The 24,932-nt window shown below is 47.8% G+C and overlaps 1 protein-coding gene and 1 long non-coding RNA gene across 3 annotated transcripts; both read right to left on the bottom strand.

The window, feature by feature from the left end:
- Positions 1-204: 204 nt before the first annotated feature.
- Positions 205-4,434, bottom strand: LOC123029215. The gene is made up of 2 exons (XR_006415882.1): positions 3,493-4,434; positions 205-592 (listed from the first exon to the last, which is right to left on the bottom strand). It is a non-coding gene; the product is annotated as an uncharacterized LOC123029215 (long non-coding RNA).
- A 3,789-nt stretch (positions 4,435-8,223) lies between these two features.
- PRSS23 (serine protease 23) lies at positions 8,224-24,448 on the bottom strand. 2 transcript variants are annotated; one of them, XM_044442388.1, is made up of 2 exons: positions 23,976-24,448; positions 8,224-13,072 (listed from the first exon to the last, which is right to left on the bottom strand). In XM_044442388.1, exon 2 carries the CDS (start codon positions 13,057-13,059, stop codon positions 11,941-11,943), a length of 1,119 nt encoding a protein of 372 aa, XP_044298323.1. In that variant the 5' UTR covers positions 13,060-13,072; positions 23,976-24,448; the 3' UTR covers positions 8,224-11,940. The 2 variants fall into 2 exon arrangements, with proteins under 2 accessions (XP_044298323.1, XP_044298324.1); XM_044442389.1 differs by lacking the exon at positions 23,976-24,448 and adding an exon at positions 15,214-21,409.
- Between the last annotated feature and the right edge of the window lie 484 nt (positions 24,449-24,932).

Here is a 24,932-nt window from a genome sequence, read left to right on the forward strand (position 1 = left end):
AGTAGGCAAGGTGACTCTCGCTTTCATAGATGGTTCAGGAATGGATAGCTTCACGCTGCAAAGACCCCTTTTTCTACTCCGGAAAGAAAGAATCATAATTGTAGACAAACTGGCAGCCATCAGGAAGGAGAGGTTGATAGAAAAGCAATTACCATTTAAGGTGATTAAGGTTAATGGGGCTATAAATACACTCAAGGACAGAGCTTTTTATCAAAAGGCATCATTGAATGCTGTAGTGCAAGTAGAACAAGAGAACTTAAAAGGAAGGGACAGAGAGGTTGAGATAAGGCTAATGAGGAAAGATTGCCAGAGCTGGGTGCTTCCTCTCCCCCACGGTTTGTCCTCCTTGAAATATTCCAGACCCCTTTATCACTGCTACGAAGCCTCGTGGGGCTCAGTGGATCCTAATTTTAATTCCACAGCCTATGCATCTGGCAGTCACAAGCTTCCCTAAGAGGTGCGTGTTTCCCAGTTGCACTTCCTTGTCCACTGAATTGTACAGGGCTTCCAGCTAATGGCATGTTCCTCTCTCAGCCTCCTCTGTATTTTCCCATCGCGGCGTCTATCTTTTTTCTTCCTCACTGTAGACAGGCTGCAAAAAGAATTAAAAAGATGAAATAACTCAGCCTTCCCTAACCTAGTGCCTAGAGCCTTACAGCAACTTCCATCAGCCTCAGAAAGCAGGGCCGGTGGCCAGGAATGCTCGGAGTTGCGGCCCAAGAAATCTGGAGGACTTCAGGTTGGGACAGCTGCATGATGTTTTCTAGTGGTTGCCACCGGAACCCCTTTCTGCAGAACGCCCCCAAGCTGCATCCCAGAAATTTCCCTTCGGAAAATGATGTCAAGGCCATGATGGGATTTCAGCTAAGAAGTCCAACCCCACTTTTTCTTCCCAATCTGATTCAGATTCTGAGGTAACAACATGGAAGAAAATATTCTGGGAGAAGTGGGCTTAGTTGGTGCTACGTGAAGAACTTAGGTAGAGATGGGCACCCGACCCAGCTCAACCACCCCGGACTCAGTTGGGCTCCCTCACAGATCTATGCTCATCAATCAAACCATGGAAGGGCTTTGTATCCTTATGGACTAACCTGGCATTAAGCAGCAGTGCTACCAGCCCAGAGGGCCAATACATGAGCGACCAAGTGCCTGAGAGATGGAAGGAGGATCAGGAGGAGGAATGCCTGCAAGCATCCAGGCATTCTTCTTCTCCAGTGACCAATTCTCCCTTCCACATCATATGGGCCAGTGCAGCGTGCTGGTCAGAGTGCTGGACTGGGGACCTGGCAGTTCTGGGTTCTAGTGTCCACTCAGCCATGAAGTTCTTGGACCATGAAGCTGAATGACTTTGGGCCAGTCACAAACCCGAAGTTGAGTCTATTTATCTTATACATTGTTAATTAAGCACATATCTATCTTAATATATCCTGGAGAGGGAGCTGGAAGGCTGACATCAAGCCTTGTATCTCCTATCAAACATGAACATTTTGAAGGATATCTTCTTTTTCTTGTAGGATATCTTCTTTTTCCCACCTATGCACTCCATCTTCCACATGAGCACCAATTTAAGCAAACTTTATTGACAGCAAAACAAGAGGCTTATGGCCCATTATAGACCTAAGCAGTTCTCTACATGAGGCATTTATTGTTTACTTACAATTGCTGACTCACAGGGCACTTTACACAACATCCAGGGTTTCCTAGCATTTCTGTTCTTTTTGTAGAGTAAGGAAAACAAGCTATTATATGGCTGACACTTTAAACTGTACTAAAACAAATGTTTATTTCTACAAGTTCACTATATCACAGCACCACCTTGTGGTTGTGTAATGAACCACACACAAAAATACATGCAAAGCTGCCCTTCTTATTCCTGCAAAGAATCCAGAAGCTGAACCTTTGGTGAAGTGGCCACGAGCAAGGAAACAGGAGTGCACCTCATGCAGCAAACCCCCAAAAGAAATTTTAAAAAGACATATTTAGTAAATGTAACTTTTTAAAAAAAGTGAGTCCCATGTAGTAGGTCGGATTCAGTGGTGCATCCAAGGTGCGCCAAGATCAAAGGCAAATGGAGCTCAGCATTTCCATGTTGCCGCCTGGACACCTGTCTAGGGATAGAGAGGCAATTCCTGCATAATGTTGTTTTGGATAAGTAGGACATGCGATGTGTGTTCACGCTGGGGTTTTCTAGCTACACATTCCTTCTTGCCACAATTTGTGGCACGTTCTTAAAGAGATGGGAGCACCAGACCATCTTATTTGTCTCTTGAGAAACCTTCATGCGAGTCAAGAAGCAACAGTGAGAACTGGACATGGAACCACTGACTGGTTCAAAATTGAGAAAGGAGTTTGGCAAGGCTGTATACTGTCACCCTGCCTATTTAACTTATATGCAGAGCATGAAAGGCGGGGCTAGATGAATCACCAGTTGGAATTAAGATTGCTGGGAGAAGTATCAACAACCTCAGATATGCAGATGGTACCACTCTCATGGCAGAAAGTGAAGAGGAACTAAAGAGCCTCTTGATGCAGGTGAAGGAGGAGAGCGCAAAAGTTGGCTCGAAACTCAACATTAAGAAAACTAAGATCATGGCATCTGGTCCTCTCACTTCCTGGCAAATAGATGGGGAAGAAATGGAGGTAGTGAAAGATTTTATTTTTCTGGGCTCCAAGATCACCGCAGATGGGGACTGCAGCCAAGAAATTAAAAGACGCTTGCTCCTGGGGAGGAAAGCTATGGCAAATCTAAACAGCATACTAAAAAGCAGAGCCATCACCCTGCCGACAAAAGTGCGTATAGTCAAGGCTATGGTTTTCCCAGTTGCAATGTATGGCTGTGAAAGCTGGACCAGAAGGAAGGCTGAGCGCCGAAGGACTGAGGCCTTTGAATTGTGGTGCTGGAGGAGACTCCTGCGAGTCCCTTGGACCCCAAGGTGATCTAACTGGTCAGTCCTAGAGGAGATCAGCCCTGACTGCTCTTTAGAAGGCCAGATCCTGAAAATGACACTCAAATAATTTGGCCACCTAATGAGAAGGAAGGACTCCCTGGAGAAGAGCCTGATGCTGGGAACGATTGACGGCAAAAGGAGGAAGGGATGGCAGAGAAAGAGGTGGCTGGATGGGGTCACTGGGGTGGTGGGTGTGGGCTTGGGTGGACTCCGGGGGATGGTGGAGGACAGGAAGGCCTGGAGGAATGTTGTCCATGGGGTCACAATGGGTTGGACACGACTTTGCAACTAGCAACAACAACAACATTCCTACTAGGCAGGGTGTTGGTTTTTTTTTTTTTTTTTTTTTTTGGAATAGGTTTTATTCTTAATATACCTAACAAAAAGAAACTAAGAAGTATTAATCATCGAAAACATCATACTTACTGGGTCAGCCCCCCACATTTTTCCTTTTTGTTAAACTATAAACATGTTTAAGTCTATGCATAGTCCTGTTTCTCTAGCCAATAATAAAAAGAATCCCAGGTTTGATGGAAGTCTGTACCTTCTTTCTCCCGCAGAGACCATCTTCTAGGCAGGCTTGTTGTTGTCGTTTTCCTGTTTCTTTTCCAGCCCCCGTCCAACATTCCATGCACCTGCTTGGTTCTTGCCGATAGCTATGTTAGAAGGCTTCTCTCATTAAGGGCTGTAGTTCTGAAAGATGCTTTCTTACTCCTGCAAACAGTGACGTTCCCCTTTGGTTTCTCACTGACCCCGTTTTATCTCCTTTTTCAGCCCTCTTCATTTGCATTAGCTATTAGTGGGCTGGATGTGGGACTCTGACTTCCTGTGAATTACTCCTACATGTAAAGAGTCTTTTAAGGAGCAACCTGTTAAGCAGAACTCTGGACATTTGCAAATGCAAAAATGGCGCTGATCCCCACTGACCCCTGTGGCAGACTGACGATTAGCAGGGCACGCAAGAATCGCACGCTGAGCCAGCCACCTTGGACGTGGACTTTTTGGTGGGGATGGGAAGCATCACTTGCCAGTTCGGGTTTCAGTGGAAGAGGGAGCAAAATCTTTCAGTGGAAGGAAACAAGAAACTAAATCAGGGTAACACCTGACATCTTTCTAATCTTTCTTCTTATCCAAAGCTCTAACAATCATCACTCCTAGGACATGCTGTTTTCTGTTCCCATGATCCTTGCTGTCATTCCAGGTACGTCTCCAAGTGGTTTTCAGAGCCACAGCCTTATCTCTTTGGGACACGTGGACCAGGGGCTGTGCCAGGTTTGCAGCCTTTCCCTGCCCTCTTGTGGGCCTTTTTATCAGAGGTATGTGATAAGCAGGTGCTGTTGTATCTGCATATAGATGCCATGTACAAAGCGGTACTTACTGGGCTCCCTGGCTCCCTTCTGCTGAATCTTATGTGTAATTGCTAGTATTTTGCATTTTGTATGTATTTCTCTCCTATCTGAAGGGGCATCTCCTTCCCTGTGTGACTGCCTGCCCCTTAAGATCTGGCTTGAAGGTCCTTCTTTGGGAGCCCTCTTTGAAGGAGGCTAGGATAGTGGCTACCCAGAGAAGGGCCTTCTCTGCGGTGGCACCCCATTTATGGAATAAGCTCCCAGATAGGTGCACCTGGCACCACCACTTTATTCTTTTTGGCACCTGGCCAAAACCTTTTCTTATTTTCCCATCATTTCAAGGTTTAATTGCTATTTTAATTGAGTTTTTATACAAGATGTGATGCTGTGCTTTCTACTGTAGGACTGTCCTGAGACTTTCTGTAATTGGATACAATAGAAATGCTTTAAATAAATAAATTCATTACTATGGGCATGTTCAAACTGATGTATATTTAAAAATTAAAAAATGGGGAAATTCTCCTCTGCTGTCAGAAAGACTAAGAGAACCCACCCCACCCCCAGGATATCTGCAAATATTTATTTATTCATTTAGCTGAATTAGATTCAGATATACAGATGAATGCAGACACTAAGCATTCTGCCTAAGGCTCTGCCTTCCTTCTCCTGGCTAGTAATCCCTGCCTTGGCCTCAATTCTAACTCCAGGTTGTTCCTTGGCTTTGATCTCCTGGCTGTCATTCTTTGGGCCACTGAACATGTCTCAGCCCGGACATGATCTCCTCAGTCCAACCAATTCTATGCACGGAAGCCAACCAGACCACCCAAGAGGGACTGCATTCTTCGCTACAGCTAAGGGCAGCAGGGGTTACAGGCCAGGCCATGACAACACTGTCCTCTGGCAACTTGGCTCCACCCCTGCTTCCAAGTCCTGAAGCAGCTGCCACACTCGGTCCAATAACAGGGCCGGCCTTGCTCCCAGCACTTGAGTTCTGCAAGTCAAGACCCTACATATTCCCCCTGCTGCAGGGGCCAAATTAGCCACCACAAGAAGCAGGGTCTTCTCTGTTGCAACCTCAGCACTTCCAAGAGCTTGAGGTTCTTGCTTGAGGTTGGGAACTCAAGCGAGAACCCTGGGAACCCTTGAGGTTCCTAGGCCTCCACTCTTTTGGGTGGGTCAGTTCTTCTTTCAAGCATTATTTCCATCTGACCACTTAATTTTACTGTTGAATGATATCCTGATTACTTGTTTTAAAGAAATGTGTTTCATTGGTCTTATATATTTATTTTTGTACACAACTTCAGAGTTAGGCTTTTTTCTTGTTTGGCTGTTTTTTTAAAGAAGCAGTATAAACACTTTGGAGGTAAACATATAACTGCTGTGTAAGTCCAGAGTATGGTCTGAAGGCCTTGTCATGTTGAAGCTAAGCAGGGCTCGGGCTGGCCTGAACTTGGAGGGGAGACCACCTGGAGACTGCATGTTACCACCCTGAGTTCCACAATGGGACAAAGGCGGGATATAAATTTAATAAATAAAATAGGTCCAAGGTGTCACAGAAGTAGGACAACAACTGGCACGGTTTGGCCAGAGGCAAACAAGCCATCTTTCTGCTTGTTTAGGAGTTCTACATACAGCACTTTCTTCCTCCTTTTCCATCCTAGGAAAGGGCGGAGATCCACTTGGGTCTCCCCAAATGCTCAGCTGCACAGCAGCCTCCTCTGGTTGGGTCAACCCAGCTGTCTTTGCTTGCTTTTTCCAGCACTGAAAGCTTCTGCTCCCAAGGACAGCATGTCTATATGCCCTGTTGCCTTCAAGAAGCACTGATTGCAACCCAGAGAGGAATTTCAAGTGTGTATCGTGTTTGCTCTCAAGAAAAGTTCAAGTGGGAACAATTCAGGGCTGCCCCTGGAAGCTTAAGTACAGAGAGTTTGTGGATTCATGGTGGGGATGTGCCAAAGCTGGGAAGCCCAGGTCATTTGGTAGGCTTCCTGCCTACTTCTGATCTGATGTTCAGAAGCAGGCCAAGTCCAGGTGGGGTGTGGTCTGTAGAGCTTCATCTCTCAGATGAGCTTTGTACTTTTTATTTAGAAACCCCTAAGGAAATTCGTGGAAATAGCTGCTTTTGTGCAATTTGCGCACATTTTGCAAATCCATGCAATTTGCATAAAACACAGGACTGGCACCATTTGGAAGGCAGAAATTACATTGGGGTAGCATGATTTGCACAGATCACCCTAGAACTACATGGTTTCCAGCTCCTGATTTGCAGGCATAGAATATGTGCAAATTTCCTTAGTGTTTAGAAGGAAAAACTGTTCATCTGGGAAAAAATTCAAGTAGAAAACAAGGAGTCACTGCCAACATGGGTCAAATTAACTGGAATCCAGGGGAGTGAATTTTGAAAATCTATCTGATTTTTCACCCCCTTGCAGGATTCCTCACACATCCCAAATTTATGGTGCTAAAATAATGTGCAGAGGAGCACAAAATCACCCTGCTCTTGTGATTCAGTTTCTAGCTCTTCCCCACGCATTCCTTGGGAAAACCGAGAGCCTTGAGTACATCAGCCTGGAACTGGCACTACCTCGAGAGCATGGCCTTCTTGGTTCTCATGGGGTGCTCCAGCTGGGTTTATGGGGCACCTCTTCAGATGGATGATGCAAGCCGCAGGGATGAAATGCTCCACCATACAAAGCCCATCCTGCACAAAGAAAGCCAGCATGTAAGGAATTGTCTAGATTTCTATGTGCAGGGATTTTTTTAAATCTACAAAAATGCATTCCAGCATGTGAATGTCTGCCTGCCTCCTGCAGTACAGCCCAGGAACAAGTCCGGTGAGGATTAGGCTGGTGCCTCCAGGTGCTTTTCCAGGTTGTCATCAAGCTGAAATGAGGATTCACCGGTAGAATTTCCTGGAGCGTCCAGAGGGCAATGTCTTCCACAGTTAATCCTCCCGTGTTTTTCCACTCTTCTTTCATCTTTGCTTCTTCTTACAAAACAATTTGTGAAGGAAATATGGAACTGTGTCTTTTGGTTAGTGACACTAACAGGCTCTGGATGGCCCCCAAAGGCCAAATTCTAAGTCACTGGAATCCGAGTCACACTTGCCTGCCATAGGACGGAGCTGCAAGTGTGTGTGTGTGGGTGCCTACACGTTTGGCACCCACTTCTTAAACACAGGGAGAAAGAGAAGGCGCCATCCTATGCATGCATGCCTGGAAGCAAGTCCAACCAAGTGCTGCACCCTGCTGAAAAGGGCACTACAATAGATCAGGCAGAAGCTGTTGGCTGCTCAGCAGCTGGCTGCTCTTTATGAAGTTTCCTTTATACTGCTCGCTCGAGCTGCATGCAATGCTTGGTTCCCCTGACAGGTAATGGCTGCCTTCTCCTTTCAATCCCTCCCTCCCTCCCTCTGCATGACCCCACTGGGCCCAAGCCTTTCTGTGTCACCCAAAAGTGTAGGATGAACCCTGCTGGAGCAGGCCAAAGCCTGTTACCAGAGCGGGCCACCAGATGCCTCCATTAGCAGGACAGAACAATCCCAGCCTCCTATTCATGTTCTCCAGAAACGAGGATGCAGAGGCAGGCTGCCGCCCGTACTGGAGGTCATATATCACTCTCAGGAGCTGTAGCCATCGATGACCTTCCTGCCCATGAAAGAGGTTGTGAGAACAGGTGCCTCTGAGAGGGAGGGTCAGGGAAGTACCTAAAAGCAGGGCTGACCATGCATTGTCCAGTCTTTGCTGCAGAGGGAGAGAAGTCTGGGCGATTGTGCAGTTTCTAGAATTCTCTCCTTAAGGGCTTCCCACTCCTTGGTGGGTAGATAGGCAGGAGCTTGGTGGGTAAGAAGTACCCAAAACGATCTTCGGGCTTCTACAAGAGCATGGCGAAGGAACGAACACCCAACAAAGCAGCATCACCATGGAGGCTGATAAAACTGTGTTGTATTTAACATCCTTACAAAAGAAGTAGAATTACAATTAATGTTTCCATTTCTGGCAAATGCGTCTAAGTATGTACAAGATTCTCTGTGCCAAAGTTTCATATACGCTCTCAATTGAAGGTGATACATTCAAAAATAGACACGCCCCAGCAACCCCCCCCCCCCCCAAATCAGGTGTCTACAACGAAGGGAGGCAGACGTTTGGGCTTTTTCTTTTTTGGTCGAACACACAAAAAGGATTTTCTGCGTATCCCTTTAAAGCTTTAGTAACTACACATGCATCAGGAAAGAACAGCTCCCACGGTGTGTAAAAGCTATGCCTGGTGTATCACCAGGTGGTTGTGGTGTTCCAAAGGGGAAGCAAAGAAAACATAAAGCACCATCCCAGAGTCAAATTACTACCCTAGAGACTTCAATAGGGTGGAAAGGGTTTTTTTTTTTTTTTTGAATCTGCATATGAAGCACAGGGTGGGGAAGAGCTCCACAGACGGATTCTAATTCAGCTGATTTGGGTTTTGTCCACTCTGGCAAGAAAATGCAGCTCCATGGGACATCCCGTGGGCACACAGCTGCCCTTCTGGCTCTGTTCTGTGCTGCATCTCCATGTTCTCAGACATCTTCTGCACCTCTCTCTCTCTCTCTCTCTCTCTCTCTCTCTCACACACACACACACACACACACACACACACACACACAGCAAGAATGAAAGCTTAATGCTGCAACCTCTAAACAATAGGCAAATCTGCATCTCTTGGTATATGTTTACTCTTGTCCACAGTCTCGTTTGCCAGACCTATAGAGCGTGGCATGTAATATGCAGAGTGCCGAGGCCTCCCTAGGGACCCACATAGATGGGAAGCTTGGCGAGCTCTTCTACATTGCCGCAGTTTTCCATACAGCGGAAAAGACCACTCCCCTGGCCAAGTCTGCTGGTACGTAAGAGGATTCAGGGATTGTGGGTCTTGCTTCTCACATCATGCCCAGCTTTGGAAGCTTCAGGGGGACAAGAAAGTGTCTCAGACTCCAAGTTCCTCCATCACCTTGAATGACACTAAGGCAGAAAGAGAAACATTGTCTTCCAGGAGCTTTAATTCAGTTCAGACGATGAGCCTTCATAACACAGCATGGCAAACCGTGGTTTGTGATAGTTCAGCACAAGGCATAATCAGAAACCATGGACTGACCTGCTTGTAAAGCAAGGTTTACGCTAGCTTGTATTGCCATTGTAGTCTAATCCCAGGGACCACTGTCCCACAGAACATGGGGCAATGAGCAGATGGAAGATGGAACCAACTCCACTCCTCTAAACCATGATCTGAACTGGTTACAGGGGCAAAATCCATCAGAGAAACTCTCTGTTTGTGAAGCACTGAAGGAGGCTCAACCAGCCAGTGGTAGCTGGAAAGACAAGACATTGTCATGGACAACAGACCATTTCAGAGACTTCCCCAAAGGACTTCATTCCTGATGCAAAATGACCATTCCAGTGTTGCATAGCAAGACAGGAGTTGACCTCTCAGGAGCACCGTGTGTTCTGTAAGAACAGTGTGAAACCAGGTCGCCAAACTCTGGACAGACAGGTCTTCGCCATCTTCTTCTCAAACCTACTTCCCATCTGTATTGCTAATGTGATGTTTTTGTAACATTCTAGCCTGTGTTCCAGGTGTTAAGGAACACTGGAAAAGTTAGGAAAGAGAAGACCACACAACAAAAACAGGAATGAGGGCAGGGGGTGATGCATGTATGGATTTCTCACATGGAAAACAGCACTGGGGCAGTTTAAGCTCAGGTAAATGTACTCCTGGAAATCACAACTGCAAGGGTGCAGTCCAATTCTTTTTCTGAAGGCCCAAGTCCGTTTCTGAGAAGTCAGCAGGGGTTGCATTTCAGTGTTGGATGGACCAAAAGTAAAAGCAGGGACCTTAACCGCCATCCTATTTCAGCTTAAATTTCTTAGTGCCAAGAACTAAGCCAGGAATAAAGTTTTCTGAATGGGGGGAAAAACCTGCAGAAAAGCTGGGAAATGACCAAAGTATCAGCTGTTGAGGCAAAGGAGTTGGGACCAGGATGAGGAAGCATGAAGGGCCAGATGGGGAATTTGGACCCAGAAGCCGAATTCTGCCATCTGCATAATTAAGCAAAATACACTTTTCCCTTAATTGCTCAATGCATTATTCTATTCTGGGGAGGAAAAGCAAGCAATGCAGAGCTCTGAAGCCTCTCTCTAACCCCTGGGCTTCTTTCCGTCCTGAAATGTCGCTTTCCAACATACGCCTGCATCCACAAGGACTGGAAACTTGCTTTGTTTTTGAAATGCCTGCTGAGGTTATACCTCGTATACAGACAGGAAGTGTGGATTTTTCCACCACATGAACAACAGCTGCCTGGATTGCATCCCACGTGTCCCTTCCTCTTTTTACCTCTCTCACACTTTAGGAAGGCTTTGTTTGCGGTTATGTTTCACTTTTAACAAACGTTTTAAACACATTTGAAGGCATATTTTACCTTAGAAAATCTATTTTTAGACTGGAACAAGGTGTTACTAAGACAAGGACAAGCCAATCTGCACCTTGCACAGCCTTGCTCCAATAAGTGGCAAAATGGCTGTGTGGTTGCCAGTCAGCACCGCACAAGACTGGCTTCGGCTGCAAACCACAAGAAGAGGTTTCCCTTGAGCTCGGTCCAGAAGAAGAGCCGAAGGCTGTACGTAGGACCAGAATTTAGTGTCTGCGTTTCTGTGATGGACCCACTGCTAAAATTACCCTGAGATTGTTAGGAGACTAAATTCCTGCAGCTAATACGATGTTCTGCACTTAATCTACATTCCTAGAATCATGACGCACACTGAGCTCTGAATGTAATAGCTTCTTGAACCAGAAGCCAGAAAGGTTTTAGGTGAAAGTACTTCTTCAGCTTGAACTCAACTCACTGCAAGCATTCAGGAGTGGTAGCTCTCCCATTATCTCCTACACAGGAGCAGCAGTTGAAGGTTTTTCTTCTTTTCTATTCTTGCTGCTAAAAGCAGACACAGCAGGATGAAAACACGCCCTGCCCTCTCTTGATTTACATGGGACTACAAGAAAGTATGCACCAGTCCAGAGGTGAAAAGTAGCATGCAGGGATCTCACATAGCCATCCTTACTATGGTGCACACCCTACCAACACTGTTTTATGATTGATATGAGGGCTAGCCAATCAGCATTGGGCACCAAGGGGTCCTGATCCACCCCAGGGCAGGTTGCACAGGTCACCAGTCAAGCGAAGTGATGTTGCATGGAAGAATTCCGCACCAACACCCCTTACCAGCACCATGCTTCACGACTGACTGGAGGGCTAGCCTACCAGCACGGAACATGGACAGGTGCTGATCCACCCCAGGGCAGGTTGCAACAGTCAAATGCAGACATCCTGTGCCGCTTCAACTCTCCGCCACGGAGAGACAGACAAAAGGAGGAAGGCCATGCCATAAGATGGGCACAGAGAAGCTAACAGGTGAAGTCGAGTTATGGAGCAAGGGCAGGGCGAGAAGTGCCTTCCAGCGCTCCCGAGTGTGGAGGGCCAGCCTGGCCATCTTTGCCAAATACAAAGCTGTGCTTATTATCTAACATGAATTACCTTCGCAAATTGGCCAACCTCCCCATCCATTCCTGCACCCAGGTAATTATAAAATTGTGGACCCTGACTATCTTGTTCATCATCTTTACCCATCCCGGCAGTCTTGATAGTTGCCCGTGATCCAGTAACAGATCTGTGCATATTTGAGGGGTGTGATGCGAACAGCCACATTGAAATCCTGGGGAGAACCATTGGTGTCAACCCACTGATGCCCAGAAAATATCCCAATAATTTTACGTTCCCATTTATGGTTCTGTCTCTTCCACATCCGCACATAGACACCGGAACCACTGGCCCCGGGCTGAGCGTCGCACTGCTGATACAAGAGATCGTAGGTTTCATCTTTGACATCGCAGAAGCGGTACACCAGATTTCCTGGCCGATCGTTGTCATAGCCTGAGAAATGGATCCTCCCACCGGGCAGCTGCCGTGCTAGCGGACTCACACCTATTTTCATGAATTTTCGCTTGTGAGGTTTCTTGAGCTCCAACAGAGCATAGTCATAATCCATACCAATGTCATTCGCATTCCCTTTGATCCATCCTTTGGGAACGTGTGTCCGTTTCACTCGGATCCACTGGAATTTCATCTTCTCTGGCTCTGAAGAGCTACTGATGTTTGCCCCCTTGCTGCCGTCTTTCAGCCTGGACCTCAGGAATCCCACCCGTAGCTTCTTGGCTCCCTTGACGTAACTCTTGCCATCATGGATGCAGTGAGCTGCTGTTAAGACATGCTTTTCAGCCACCAGCGTCCCTGTGCAACCTGTGGACAACTTCACAGAAGTGGAAAAAGGGTAGTTGAGCAAGAAGTCCTTGCCAAAAATACTAAACCTGGTGTCATAACCATAGATTTGCCTCTTTGTCCGAGATCGGCTCTTTGCCCCTGAATTGCCTCCAGTAACGATGTATATGCCAACTTCAGTCTCAGTGCGAGAACCATTGGAGTACAACGTCTCATAGGACAGGTAGTCTTTCACCTCTTCGTAAGTTGGTAGTGGGATATGCTTGTGGCAAGATGGGCCACATGGGGACACCACTTCCAGCCTTGCTTTGGCATCGAACTGTGGCTTGTCCAAATTAATAGTTAATTGTGGCAACACAACTGGGACATTGTAAGCTGGCCAGGTTGGCTTCCCATAGGTACGAGAGGGGAGAACGCCCTTTGCGGTCCAGAGGAGAAAGAGAAGAGCTGGTAGGGCAAACATGGTGAACACAGGTCTGAGAAAAGGAAGCGAAACTCTTATTATTAATGGGTAAAACATTAATGCACCTTGCAAAATAAGTAAAACTTTTTGGCTATACATTTAAAAACGAGCTTTCTACTGCTTTCATTGTCAGCGTCTTGGGAGCTGTTATTGGTAAGGAGCGGAAAATTTACATGCTAGGTCTCCAGGGAAAGGACACGTTTATTATTGTGTTTTAAAAGCATACTGTGGCAAAGCCATGCCATTATTGTTTTCTCCTCACTGGACAAGACCATGGACATGCATTTGCAAGACCTGGACTCAAATTCATTTCAGCAGTAAAGATCCTCTGAATGCCATCCTGCAAGGCTGTCTGTCTTATCCATTGGTAAAATGGTGAAATTGCTCTCTGCATAGCTATGATCCAAGAATGCTGACAAACCAGACTGGCATTTGCAGAGCGGGGTTTAGAAACCAAGGCCTATGAAGAAAGTCCCAAAGAACTAAGCACATATTTCTTAGAGAAGATTACAAGGAGGCATCCTAAGTGTTGAGCAGTAGATGGACCCAACTTAGCTCTGGAAAAAGAACTAAGGACTGGAACCAACAAGGAGCCAAGTTCTGGCAACAGTTCAAGAGAAACATCCCAACTGCCGGACTGTCTTTCACTGGGACTGTGTAGATGGAGGCTGGATAGCTAACCTCCAGCCATAGGGTAGTTGCAGCCTGCACTGGACAGGGAGTTGGAATAGAAGACTTCCAAGGCCCCTTCCAACTTGACAGTTCTGTGATTTAACAAGAAACACTGAAACACGACTTCTTATTGTCTGACCCAGCGTCATGCAGCTGTATGCCCTTTTATTATATTTATGTTCTCTGTACCTGACCTCCATCCAAAGAGATCAGAGGAGCAGAGGTGTCGCTTTTAACCTTTTGACAGCCCTGTTAGGCTGAGCCAAGACAGAGACATGTTGTCCAATGGCTGAGTGCAGATTTGAACCTGGGCTTCCCTGATCCTAGCCCAACCCTCTGTCCATGAGAACCCCAGCTCGGTAGGCTGCTAACAAGATGAATCCCACAGCTGAGGCACACCAGGCGAGGTGCGAGAAAGTAAGACACACGATCTCTCTGTTCAGCTCTTGCCACCTAGCGGGTGCTTTGCTCCACAGCCGTCAAGAAACAGTTTCTATTTAAGCAGACTCCCTCTCAGACTTGGCTTGGGAAGCTGATTACAGCAGGACAGCAAAACAAGAGGACTGGGCAGACTTACCCATAAGCTCCATTTTCCACACACAGAAAAACCCTTTCAGATCCTGCCCGGTGGCCCTCCATCCCTGCTCATGGCTCGTTCGAACAGCAAGCTTGCAAATTGTCCGTGCAAATGCCAGGCAGAGGGGAGGGGGCCCCAGCAGCACAGAACAGCAGGCACTAGGACAGTATCAAGAAAAATACGGGCAGCAGGTTTGTTTGAAAATTAGCCAGGCAGCTGAAGCACCACAGGGGTCAGTGCAGTTCCCTGCAGCCAAGCAGCTCCCAATGAGGATTATTCAAACAAACTGTGGCTCGGAGGTGGCATTTAGGCATATCTAAACCCAGCTGGGGTCGAACCAATAACGGCCAGAGTGGCTCAGCATCATTCTCAAATGCAGCAGATGGCAACCTCTCCTGTAAGGAGGTGGCCCACAGTTGGGGAAGGGGAAAAATGCCTTCTGGCCTTTTCTGGACAGCTTCCTCCGTCCAAACCCAGAGCTGCCTGGCATGGTGCTGGGGGCTGGTAGGAAGGGACTGCTCTGCATCAAGCAGCCTGCTATAACAGCGTTTCCAGATGTGTTGGGGATGCTGCGGTTGCAGTCCAACACCTCTGGGGATCACCAGGTGGAGGCAGGTATGCCGGTTAACGGTATTCATGAATCAGTACTACTCATGAGGCAGCACTGATTCAAGATAGACTGAAAAACAGAGATGCATATTGCAAGTGCACAACTGACACACTTGCTTTTCTCCTCTTGCACCTTCCTTGGAGGTAACATACTTCAAGAGTTGAGCCTATGAATGTATGTGCAAGCTTTCAGGTCTTCTATCGTTGCTTTCTTGAGTGTTTAATTGGATGCAACCCTCTTTTCCCTTGTGGATTAGCCAGTTTTCCTTAAAAGGGGGGAAAGGTGCTTTGCTCACCTCCAGGTGTGGATTCCTGTCTTGTGGACAGTTTTGTCCAGCAGATGGTATCAAAGAGAACCGTCTGCCTGGGGTCTCCGCTGGCCGTCACAGAGAGCACATTCTGCCTCCAAAGAGGGCGAGTGTCTGTCCAACACTAACAGCACCTGGAGGGGGTTAGCAAAAGACTGGAGAAGGAGAGGGGACTCAACAGGAGTTGGGTGATATAGTGCAGAACTCTTCCCATCCCCAAGAAATGTGAAATTGGATTCAACTTTATCTTGCTTTAGAGGGGCATAAAAACTACTTGCTCCTGTTGGGATTTTATTGCTGAGTGATGTTAAATCATCATGTTTGCATGTCAATGCCAAACAGACTTTAACAGGCCTTTTCCAGTGCTGGTTTCTCTCCAGAATTTCAGCTGGTATCTCTCATTATCCCCAAAGTTTGGGCACGTTGGTGGGGGCTGATGGGCCTTGAGTGCCGAACAATCTGCATGAATCCAGATTAGGGAAGGCTGGTAGAGGGTTCCACACCCTCAGAAGTTCTGGAGGTGATTGGAGGAAGGAAAGACAGACAAAAATCTACGCCTCTTCTAAGGGTAGATTATCTCACCGTACCCAAAGCAAAGACTCATTCTAGTTAAGATTATTTATTTCATTTCTACCCTGCCCCACAGCTGAAGCTCTTTGGGAAGTTTATTACAGCACACACACGCATGCCAACGCACACCCACACACACAGTCCTCCACCAGTAGAAGTAAGGCCAGTGCAGTAAATCTCACGAAGTTTTGATTCACACAACACAGTAAGCCAGAGTACTGGCTCTGTATGGGTTGTCACTGAATCACGAGTTCTTGTTGAATCATAGTTTGTTGCGTTGTCCGAACCTAGTCACGCTAACAAACCAGGGCTTGTCAAGCGCAAACAACCCACAAAGAAAATCCATCGGGTTGTGAAGTGTGGGATGTTTGTGATTAACAGACCATGGTTTGTTGGCACAGTTGGGTTCACACAACACCAGAACCCATGGTTCAACAACAAGCTGCACTCAAATCATGGCTTGTGGTGTTGCATGAACCAGGTCAACGACTGGGGATAACTACTGGATAATTACTTTTTTGTGTTCACACGAGCTATTAATTCTCATGTCCTCTATTTCCAGTGTTCATATAGGTTTACAGAAATACGAAGAATCTTTGGTGGAGGGAACCTTAAAGGGGAAACACACACACACTGGAGCGCAATTAAGACTAAGCATGATCAGTGGGCATGACTGTTGACTGGATCGGAGGTGTGGGGAGGACAGAAAACCAAAGGGAGGGGGAATGTTTAGCTGGCCAGAACAAAGGAGAGAAGCACTTCTCATACTGCAACATTTTGTTGTAGTTCCCACCTGCAGAATCAATTTCTTCTGGCATGCACTTTAGGCATTACAGCACTAAGCATTCTTGACCACATGGAATCTTTGTCAGTATTGACTGCAGTCAGCTGACCACAGGCAAATGCCAGCCAGTCAGCTGACCAGTGATGTCATTGATGTACGTTATACATTATCTGGATGAAATATGGACAGCCCTATTCAGGTCTCAGGAATATGACATGGAAAGAGCACGGATTCATTTTCCATATATATCTGCAAACCACAAATCACCTTTCAGAAAAGACATCCATTTTATACTTCTGTAAGTTTTTGTCCTTTTCGTTCTCTCTCAATCTCACGCTTTCTCTCTTTTAGTATTTAGGAGGTGTTTCTTCAAACCTACTAATTAAAAATATTTCCTGCAACATAAGACTGGAGAGAAAACCTGGGTGAAAAGAAGTGTCCACTGAATCTTGCAATGAAGACAGTTTTTCCATGGGGCATGAAACCAAAGTGATTAACAGGGAAGTGTGGGGAGGGGTGGCCAAAAAAGTGCTTCTTAAAACAAGTTACAGAAGGAGAAGTTAGCTAGCGAAACAGCTTTCCTTGGCCGAACAACTTGCTAAAAACACAATCAAGGGAGCGAAAGGGTATTTTAAGGATTACAGAAGCTTTTGGCTGTATCTAAAATGCAGTCCAGGATTACAATAATGTGGAGCCTGGCAGATTAGCCTCTCCAAGTTGCTGCTTCTCAAATCCCTGCTAATTTGAAGGATGCAAGATGGGACAGCGGGCTGGAAAAGCTGAAGCAGATTGCAAGGACGTCCAGCCTAGTGTATCTGCCAACACATGTGGTAGACACAGCGGGTGTGTTGGCACATCTGCCAGAGTGCCCCACATGCAAAAGTAATGGGATCATTGCATTATACTGTTACCAGCTGACAAAGTTACTTTAACAGTGACTTCCTGGGGCTTGTCTTCATTCCATTCTCCAGTTTTACAACAATAATGTGGATGTTTGCTGAAAGAAAGATGTTCTGGAAGCCACAGGGCAATTGTTCCCTTCCTCTTAGAGTCCCCTCTGGACCATCTCACCCACTTTTTCAGGACTTTATGTCTGCAGGTGCTCATGGTGACTACAGGTCAGCAAACTTAAAGCTGCGAAGAAGGGGAAAGTAGCTTATCGTAGAGCGCAGGCACTGGCCATGCCTGCTGGGGAGGATGGGTGTTGTAATCTCACACTTCTGGAGGGCCCCAGGTTGGGGGAGACTGGAGAAAGCAGACCCATGGGCTATCTCTGTGTAAGACATCTTCATACGTCCCAGTCTTCCCCGTGAGGTCCATGTTCGAGAATGGGATCACCAGTGCCCCAAAAATAGCCACCCAATTGAGCTGTGGGCTTCTGGATGGTACCACCCTGTTCCAGAGCTATCGAGCATCCATGCGAAGCCACTGGGAGTAGTCCTCAGGGATACTGAGCCAAGTGCTATGGGTACACTGATGATGCTCAGCTCTATCTCCCTCGCAGTGACAACTGAATCAGAGAGACTGCAAGTCATAGAACAGTGTCTGGACTCAGCCCTGGGCTGGATGAGGGCCAACAAGCTGAAGTGGAATCCTGGCGCGACAAAGGTCTGTGGAGGAGTGGCTCCCAAGTCGAGGAGCGAGGCTCATTTCCTGTTCTGGATGGGGTCAGCTCCCTCTGCAAGAGGAGACGCTCAGTCTGGGTGTATTCTTGGCTCCACCACTTGGAGCCCCTGGCAATGGTGACCGCAGGGAGCACCTTTCCTTACCTCCAGTGGGAACACTAGCTGCGGTTGCTCCTGACAGGGAGGGGCTGGCCAAAGCGATACAGCCTCCAGCAGCCTTAAGACTGGATTACGGCGAGATGCGCTTTGCGGGGCTGTTCTGGGAGCCGGAGCTGGTGCAGAAGACAACCGCTGGGGCAGCCTCTTTGCAGCCCGCACCTCCTTCGTCAGGGCAACTAACTGCACTGCCTGCCTATTCATTACCAGCCAGATTTCGGGTTTCAGCACTAACGGTCGAAGCCCTGAACCACTTGGGTCCAGATACCTGAACGAGTGCCTATTCCCTTATGGACCTTCCCCATCATGGAAGCCATTAAAGGACATTGTCCTGGTGATTCCACACATGCGCCACCAAGAGAAGATCCTTCAGTGGGGTGGCCCCCTTTCTATGGAGTTCCCTTCCCTGGAAAGTCAGGTAGACAACACCAGTGTGTTGCTTTGGGCATCTGAAGAAGACCTCTTCGTTCTGGGAAGTCCTTTCCACGGACCAGCCATGGTTTTAATCCTACCTTGTTTGAATGTGTTGTTTTTATTCGTTTATCTGTTTTTAGATTTTTCCTGTTTACCACGCCTAGATATGGAGTAGTGTGCAAATGCAGCAAATAAAATAATTAAGGTGGCTAACAATAAACCCAGAATAAACAAAGTCTTGATCAAAGGAAAGCATAAAAACAAATATGGGAGAGACAGCAGCTGTTAACCATCTTTCCATATTCACAACCCAGATGGCTAAAGGAGAATTTTTCAAAAATCTTCCCAGCCCTGTTCAAATAGTGGGGATTACAATCTAGTCATTCTCTCCCCCTGAGCAGCAGTGGCTCCCAATGGTTTCAGCCTGCATAGAGAAAAAGCTACTCAAAACCCTGCCCAGAATAAGCAACTTTGCACGCATATGTCTTCACAGGTCCATGGGGACAATTTTGAAGCTAGTAACATTTGCTTTGCTGACATGGATTGCAAGAGATTCCTGAAAATGCTGCAGCCCAGCTCTTTTGCAACCAAGAAAAACCTTTGTAGAGCTGGTAGAATAGCTAATATCTCAGGGTGTTACCCAGTAAAGCACACATTATGTTACTCAGCTGTCTTCACATGCACAGCCTTTGTGCCCTGGCTTTTCCAAAACATGCACCGCACAAAATGTGTACAGGACACCCAGCCACAGGCACGCGACCCATTACCTCGTTAAACAATGAATTATTGTTAGATGTTTGTTTTTAATCAACATTGCTCCCGCAATCCATAATCAGCACCCAAGATTTTGGACCGCATGGAATCAAGGCAGGGGAGCACAGACTGGGCATGTAGATAAGAAGTTAAACATTAATTTCTTTCCAAAGAAACAGCTTTACATTATGCTCTTTGAAAGTTTTGAAATAAAAGTGAGAGCTTGTGGGTAGCGTTATGTTCTTGCATCCACAAGCAAGTTTCTTTCTGATAGTAACATGTCAGAGAATTTCTGTGTTTATAACGAAACTGTATACCAACTCTTAACTGACTCTCCCTTCCACACCTCCAAACTGGCATGTTGAGAAGTTGGGCCTCATTTTCTGGACAGAATGTTAGTGGGGGATCACATGACTGAATTTCCTGCATATGAAGGCAGATAAATAAAAGATCCCTGCACACAGAAAGCTAGCATGTCAGGGAGAAGGCTTCTCCCTGAGAACTTGTTGTCTCTATACAGGGAATGTTTTGCAAGAAGGAAACCCTGCATTTAGAGATCCTCCTCTGCAGTCTGAACACAGTAGTGTTGCAGCTGAGAAGCACCTTCATCTCCTCCTTGGCTGCCAGCAAGAAAAAGCCGCACCGGCTGCTTCAGAAGGAGAGGAAGCGCAAGCACTCTTGTACTTCCCTGTTCCTCTGTCTTGCCCAAAACCGGAAGCGCTCTGATGTATGCCCAGTGCAGTTTGCAGTGACAGAGACAGAGACAGAGACAGAGACAGAGGGAGAGGGAGAGGGAGAGGGAGAGGGAGAGGGAGAGGGAGAGAGAGAGAGAGAGAGAGAGAGGGAAAGGACCTCCCTCAGCAGGGAATAATACAACCAGAAAGAAGCAGAAGTGTAGAACCAGGAGACACCCACTAGGGGAAGGGCTGGAGCAAGCAATGAACTCCCGTATCTTGCCAGTGACCACACTGGGCTCCCGTACAATCCACAATATTCTTAGGCATTTTTACCTGATTTTCTGAGCACCAAGACCAAAGGAGCTGTTTTGGAGATGTAATAGTTGTGGAGGTGACTGTGGGAAGGAGGTGGGAGCTTTTCACCAAGTGTTTCCCTTGCATCCTTTGCCGCATCTAGTGTGACTTAAGGACTACTCTGCTCGCCATAGAGCGGAACGGGTGAGGACCCAGTGTTCACGAAGCAGGGTGCAGAACGCCAGCCCCAGGGGCCAAATTCAGCCCGCTTGGGTCCCAAACCCCTTCCGGGGCTCACTCGGTGGCCACACCCTTTCCCAGGGCCTCGCCTCTGGTCAGGTTTGCAGGTTCCCAGCTTTCGTGTCTCCCCTCTCCCCTATAAAGGGATGAGCACGTCTTTCCCAAGGCTTCTGCTACTGGTGAAAAGAGCCCAAATACACTGCTATTTTTGCCTTGCCACTCTTGCTGCAGCCACCACTGGAACGCAGTGGATTTCACCCTCAGGCTGAGAAATAGTTAACACCCTTGCCATGAATGCATGCATGACGGGAGCCCAAGAACACCATACGGAGGGCATGAAATGGGAAGAGGCATTTGTTCCCCAAACTCCCAGGCAGAAGGAATTGCCCTGGCACACCACGACCGGTCACAGTTCCAGCCTGGCTCATCTCTGCCTCTGCACTGGGCAGCTGGTCTCCTGCACCAAACGCGCTGTACAAACACCCTGTGCTTCTTAGCGATATCCGTGGCCCATGTAAGTAGCCATGATATGAGAAGGAAGGTGGCCTGGTGGTTAGAATGCTGAACTGGGATTTATTTATTTAAAACTTTTCTAGACCATCCCATACTTAGATGTCTTGGGATGGTTTAAAACAAATTAATCCCAAAAAGAAAAATAATAGTTGCCCAGCATTCAATGTTAAAATATAAATCCACTAACTAAAACAAGTTAACAATTAAAATACTGGGAAAATAAAAAGGTTTTCCCCTGATGCCAAAAGGAAAGAAGAAGATCTGAATTCTAGTCCCCACTCAGCCATGAAGCTCACTGCAAAACTCTGGGTTAATCACTGGCTCTCAGCCTAACCTACCTCATAGGGTTGTTGTGAGGATAACATGGAGAGGAGGAAGAGCATGTACGCTGCCTTGGGATCCTTGAAAGTGGAAAAATGCAGGCTATGAATACAATCATACTCTCTAAGCGGTGGCACTCCCTAGACTTGATGTTGCCTTCCTGAAGTCCCTTTTCCCACATGCAAAGAACCAACTGAGAAAGGAGCTGCGGTCTGGAGAGGTTCTAGGGATACAAGCGCTGCATTTGCAAGGAAATAGATTGCATTTAAATAAAGGGTGGCCTCTTACAAATAATGGAAACATACACAGCTTTGAACACCACCCAGAAGGAATTTGTATGGGTGTCTCTTTGCATGGGTGGAAACAGCTGTGCCAAAGCAGACACTGCTGCATGGAAATAAGTAACTCCTGTGTTGAAAAATCTGTGTTAACAGCATTATATTGTGAAACTTGTACAAATGTCGTTCTTTTCTTTGTGCACCAGTTAAGCATGCTTCTGTTAGCCATCAGAGTAAGCATGTCACAACACAGACCTGAAAGACTTTCTAACATGGCATTTGTGAATGTCTTAACTTTTTTTTTTTTTTGTAACCCTCCAAAACATTTAGAGCATGCATTCCAAAAGGTGCCAACGAGTTCTCTGCTAAGTAATCTGGATTAAGAACCAGAAAATCGCAACCTGGTCAAAGAAGTCACCCAGCACTTGCAGAAGGCAGGCTGAATGCATGGTTTAATTTTCAGGAGCAAAAACTATGAGCCAGAAGTCCCTGGTTCCAATTGTATTGCAGACACATGGAGGGGCAGGACTCAGACATGCCTGGAATTTCTGAAGCTTCCATTCTGGCCTACCTCACAGGATTGTTGTGGCATAACATATGTCTGTCCAACCCTAGGGACACTGAACAGAAAGTGGAAGTCATATGAAAAAAGAAGGACGGAGAGATAAGAGCTGGTGCAATTTGCTGCCAAATACAACCACACTGGGAATCTCCAGGTTGTGACTTTGCAACCATATCTAAGACTCACTTTCGACACTTAGAACATAAGAAGAATGCTGCTTAATCAGACCAAGGATCTGTCTAGTCCAGCATCCTATACACACAATGGATAACCAGCGGCCTGCACTGACCCACAAGAACAGCACCCTCCCACCCATGTTCCCCAGCAACTGGGGCACATGGGCATACTGTCTCTGATGCTGGAAGAGGCACCCAGCCATCAGAACCAGGAGCCACGGATAGCTTCTTCTGCACAACTCTGTCCAATCCCCTCTTAAAGCCCCCCAAATGGACAGCTGTCAGTACCTCTCGGGGCACTGGGAACAGGCGAATGAAGGAATTCATTCCCATGAGATGTCGTGAGGGCGCTACATGATTATGAGGGTCACTGGGCATGTGCAGAGTACCTTATTCTCACCACAGGACTGTAACTTGCTGGCAAGCACATGCTGGCCATGGAAAAGGTCCGGGTGCCACCCCTGGCAGCTACTGGCTAAAGGAGGGAAGGATCCCTGTCCGAAAGCCTGGCGAGCCACCGCCAGTCTGTTAAGCCAGCCTTCCCCAACCTCCAGATGTGCTGACAATAACCCCTATCATTCCCATTCAGCCTCAGCCAAGCTGAGGTTATGGACCAGTACATCTGGAGGGCACCAGTTGGAGAATCCTGGAGATACTGGGCCAAATGGATCGGTGGCCTGACCGGGCGGAAGACATCTTTGCCCTCCGAGATGAATGCAAAACATTCCCAAGAGTGCGCCTTGATGGGCAGCTCCGCAAAAGAAAAAGAAAAAGAAAAAGCCAGCTGGTCCATGGGCCTGAGTGAGCCAAGCAAGCCGGACAAGGTGAGTGGGCAAGAAGGCAGAAGTGTAGCCAAGTTGCCGGGAAGAGCACTGGACTTTGCCTTGTCCCATCCTGTGCCAGAAATGCCATTCCGGTGAAGGAGTAAAGGGCGAGGGAGGCCAGTACAGCCCCAGAGCCAGGATCCTCTGTCAACCATTGATTCGGATTCTAAAATGAGGAGGGGAGATTGCTATAGGACTCGTCCCGGTCAAATCCCATGAATGAACAGGGGGATCCCGTTCAAAGTATGGGCTCCCAATCCGGCGAATCTCAACGCTCAGGGAAAAGGAGGAGAGATGAGGAGGAGGCGTCGACAGAGCAGCATCCCCTAACTTAGCAAGGGGAAGCTACTTTTCTGCCATTTGGTACCCAACAGCGGGTATCTTTAGGTATCCATAAGACCACTCGGCGACCATCGGCTTCTCCCCAAAACTACGCGCGCCTACTTGGAAGTAAATCTCCTGCCTCTGGGGGGGGGGGGGGCGTTACCCCGGGGCAAGCGCTCCTGCTTTGGGGATCGGCCCTTAAGTCCCTTTGCCCCATCCCGATTTCTTTATGGACTTACCTCGTCTTCGCTGCGATAGCGCCCTTGTTTAGGGCTTCGTGAGAGCGAAGCGGTTTTTTTAGGAAAACAAAAATGCAAGGAGAAGAAACCAGGCAGGTGAAAACCGAAGTTCCGAAGCTCTCACTTCTCCGTGCGTCTGTCCCGAAGCCGGAATCTTGACTACTAGCTCAAGGTTTGCTTGCTTTCCTGCCCCGCATGCGAGCACGCAGCCGGTGGGGCTTCCAGGTTCTCCCCCAACCGCCCCCCCCCCCAAAAAAAACCCCTCTCCAACGCACAGATCTTTGGGTCGAAGCCTGCACGGAGGCGGTGATGGTATTTTAGGGGAGGAGGAATAGGGGTGGCAGGCGCGATCTCCCCGCAGGTGTCCCCCCCCCAGCCCCCTTTTCCTGCTTCTGGGTGCTCTGGGTCACCCCCTCCAAGGAGAGGTGGCGGCGGAGGTTTGGGGGAGCCGGAGCAAAACTTCTGGACAAGTAAGCAGCCGGTCCTGCAGCGCAGGCGCCACGTGACTCAGCCTACCCCTTCCCTGCCGCTGGGCCATTATCGCCCCTCCCCCTCCCCTCCCCTCCCCGCCCCGCCCCGCCAGCCCCCGCCCGGCTGCATCAGGCATTCCCCCTCGTGTGCACTGCGCGCCCCTCGCTGCGCAAACAGCGCGGCCCGCCCCCCCCCCCCCCCAGCCCCCGATCACTAAATCTCACGAGTGGGGCAGGAATTTGCAGCAGTTCAAACGCTGCACTGAACCCCCCACACACACACACACACACACGCCCATACACTGAAAAAAAGGCCCGGATCCAGGGAGGGGGACGAGGGGGCATTCGCCCCCTCCACCCCAGCAGCCAATTCATACGCACAGCCGCTCTAAAATATAAATATATACTCTACTTAGTGGGAGAATGTATAGATCTATTCTACTTGGGGGCGTCGCCCCCCCCCCCGATCAGAGCCTGAAGAAGATAA

This window comes from Varanus komodoensis, unplaced genomic scaffold (genome assembly GCF_004798865.1).
Source record: "Varanus komodoensis strain SLA01 unplaced genomic scaffold, ASM479886v1 scaffold4, whole genome shotgun sequence".
Classification (NCBI taxonomy): Eukaryota; Metazoa; Chordata; class Lepidosauria; order Squamata; family Varanidae; genus Varanus; species Varanus komodoensis.

Coding starts and splice junctions, on each gene's coding strand:
- PRSS23 (XM_044442388.1), bottom strand. CDS start 13,059: ATGTTTGCCCTACCAGCTCTTCTCTTTCTCCTCTGGACCGCAAAGGGC.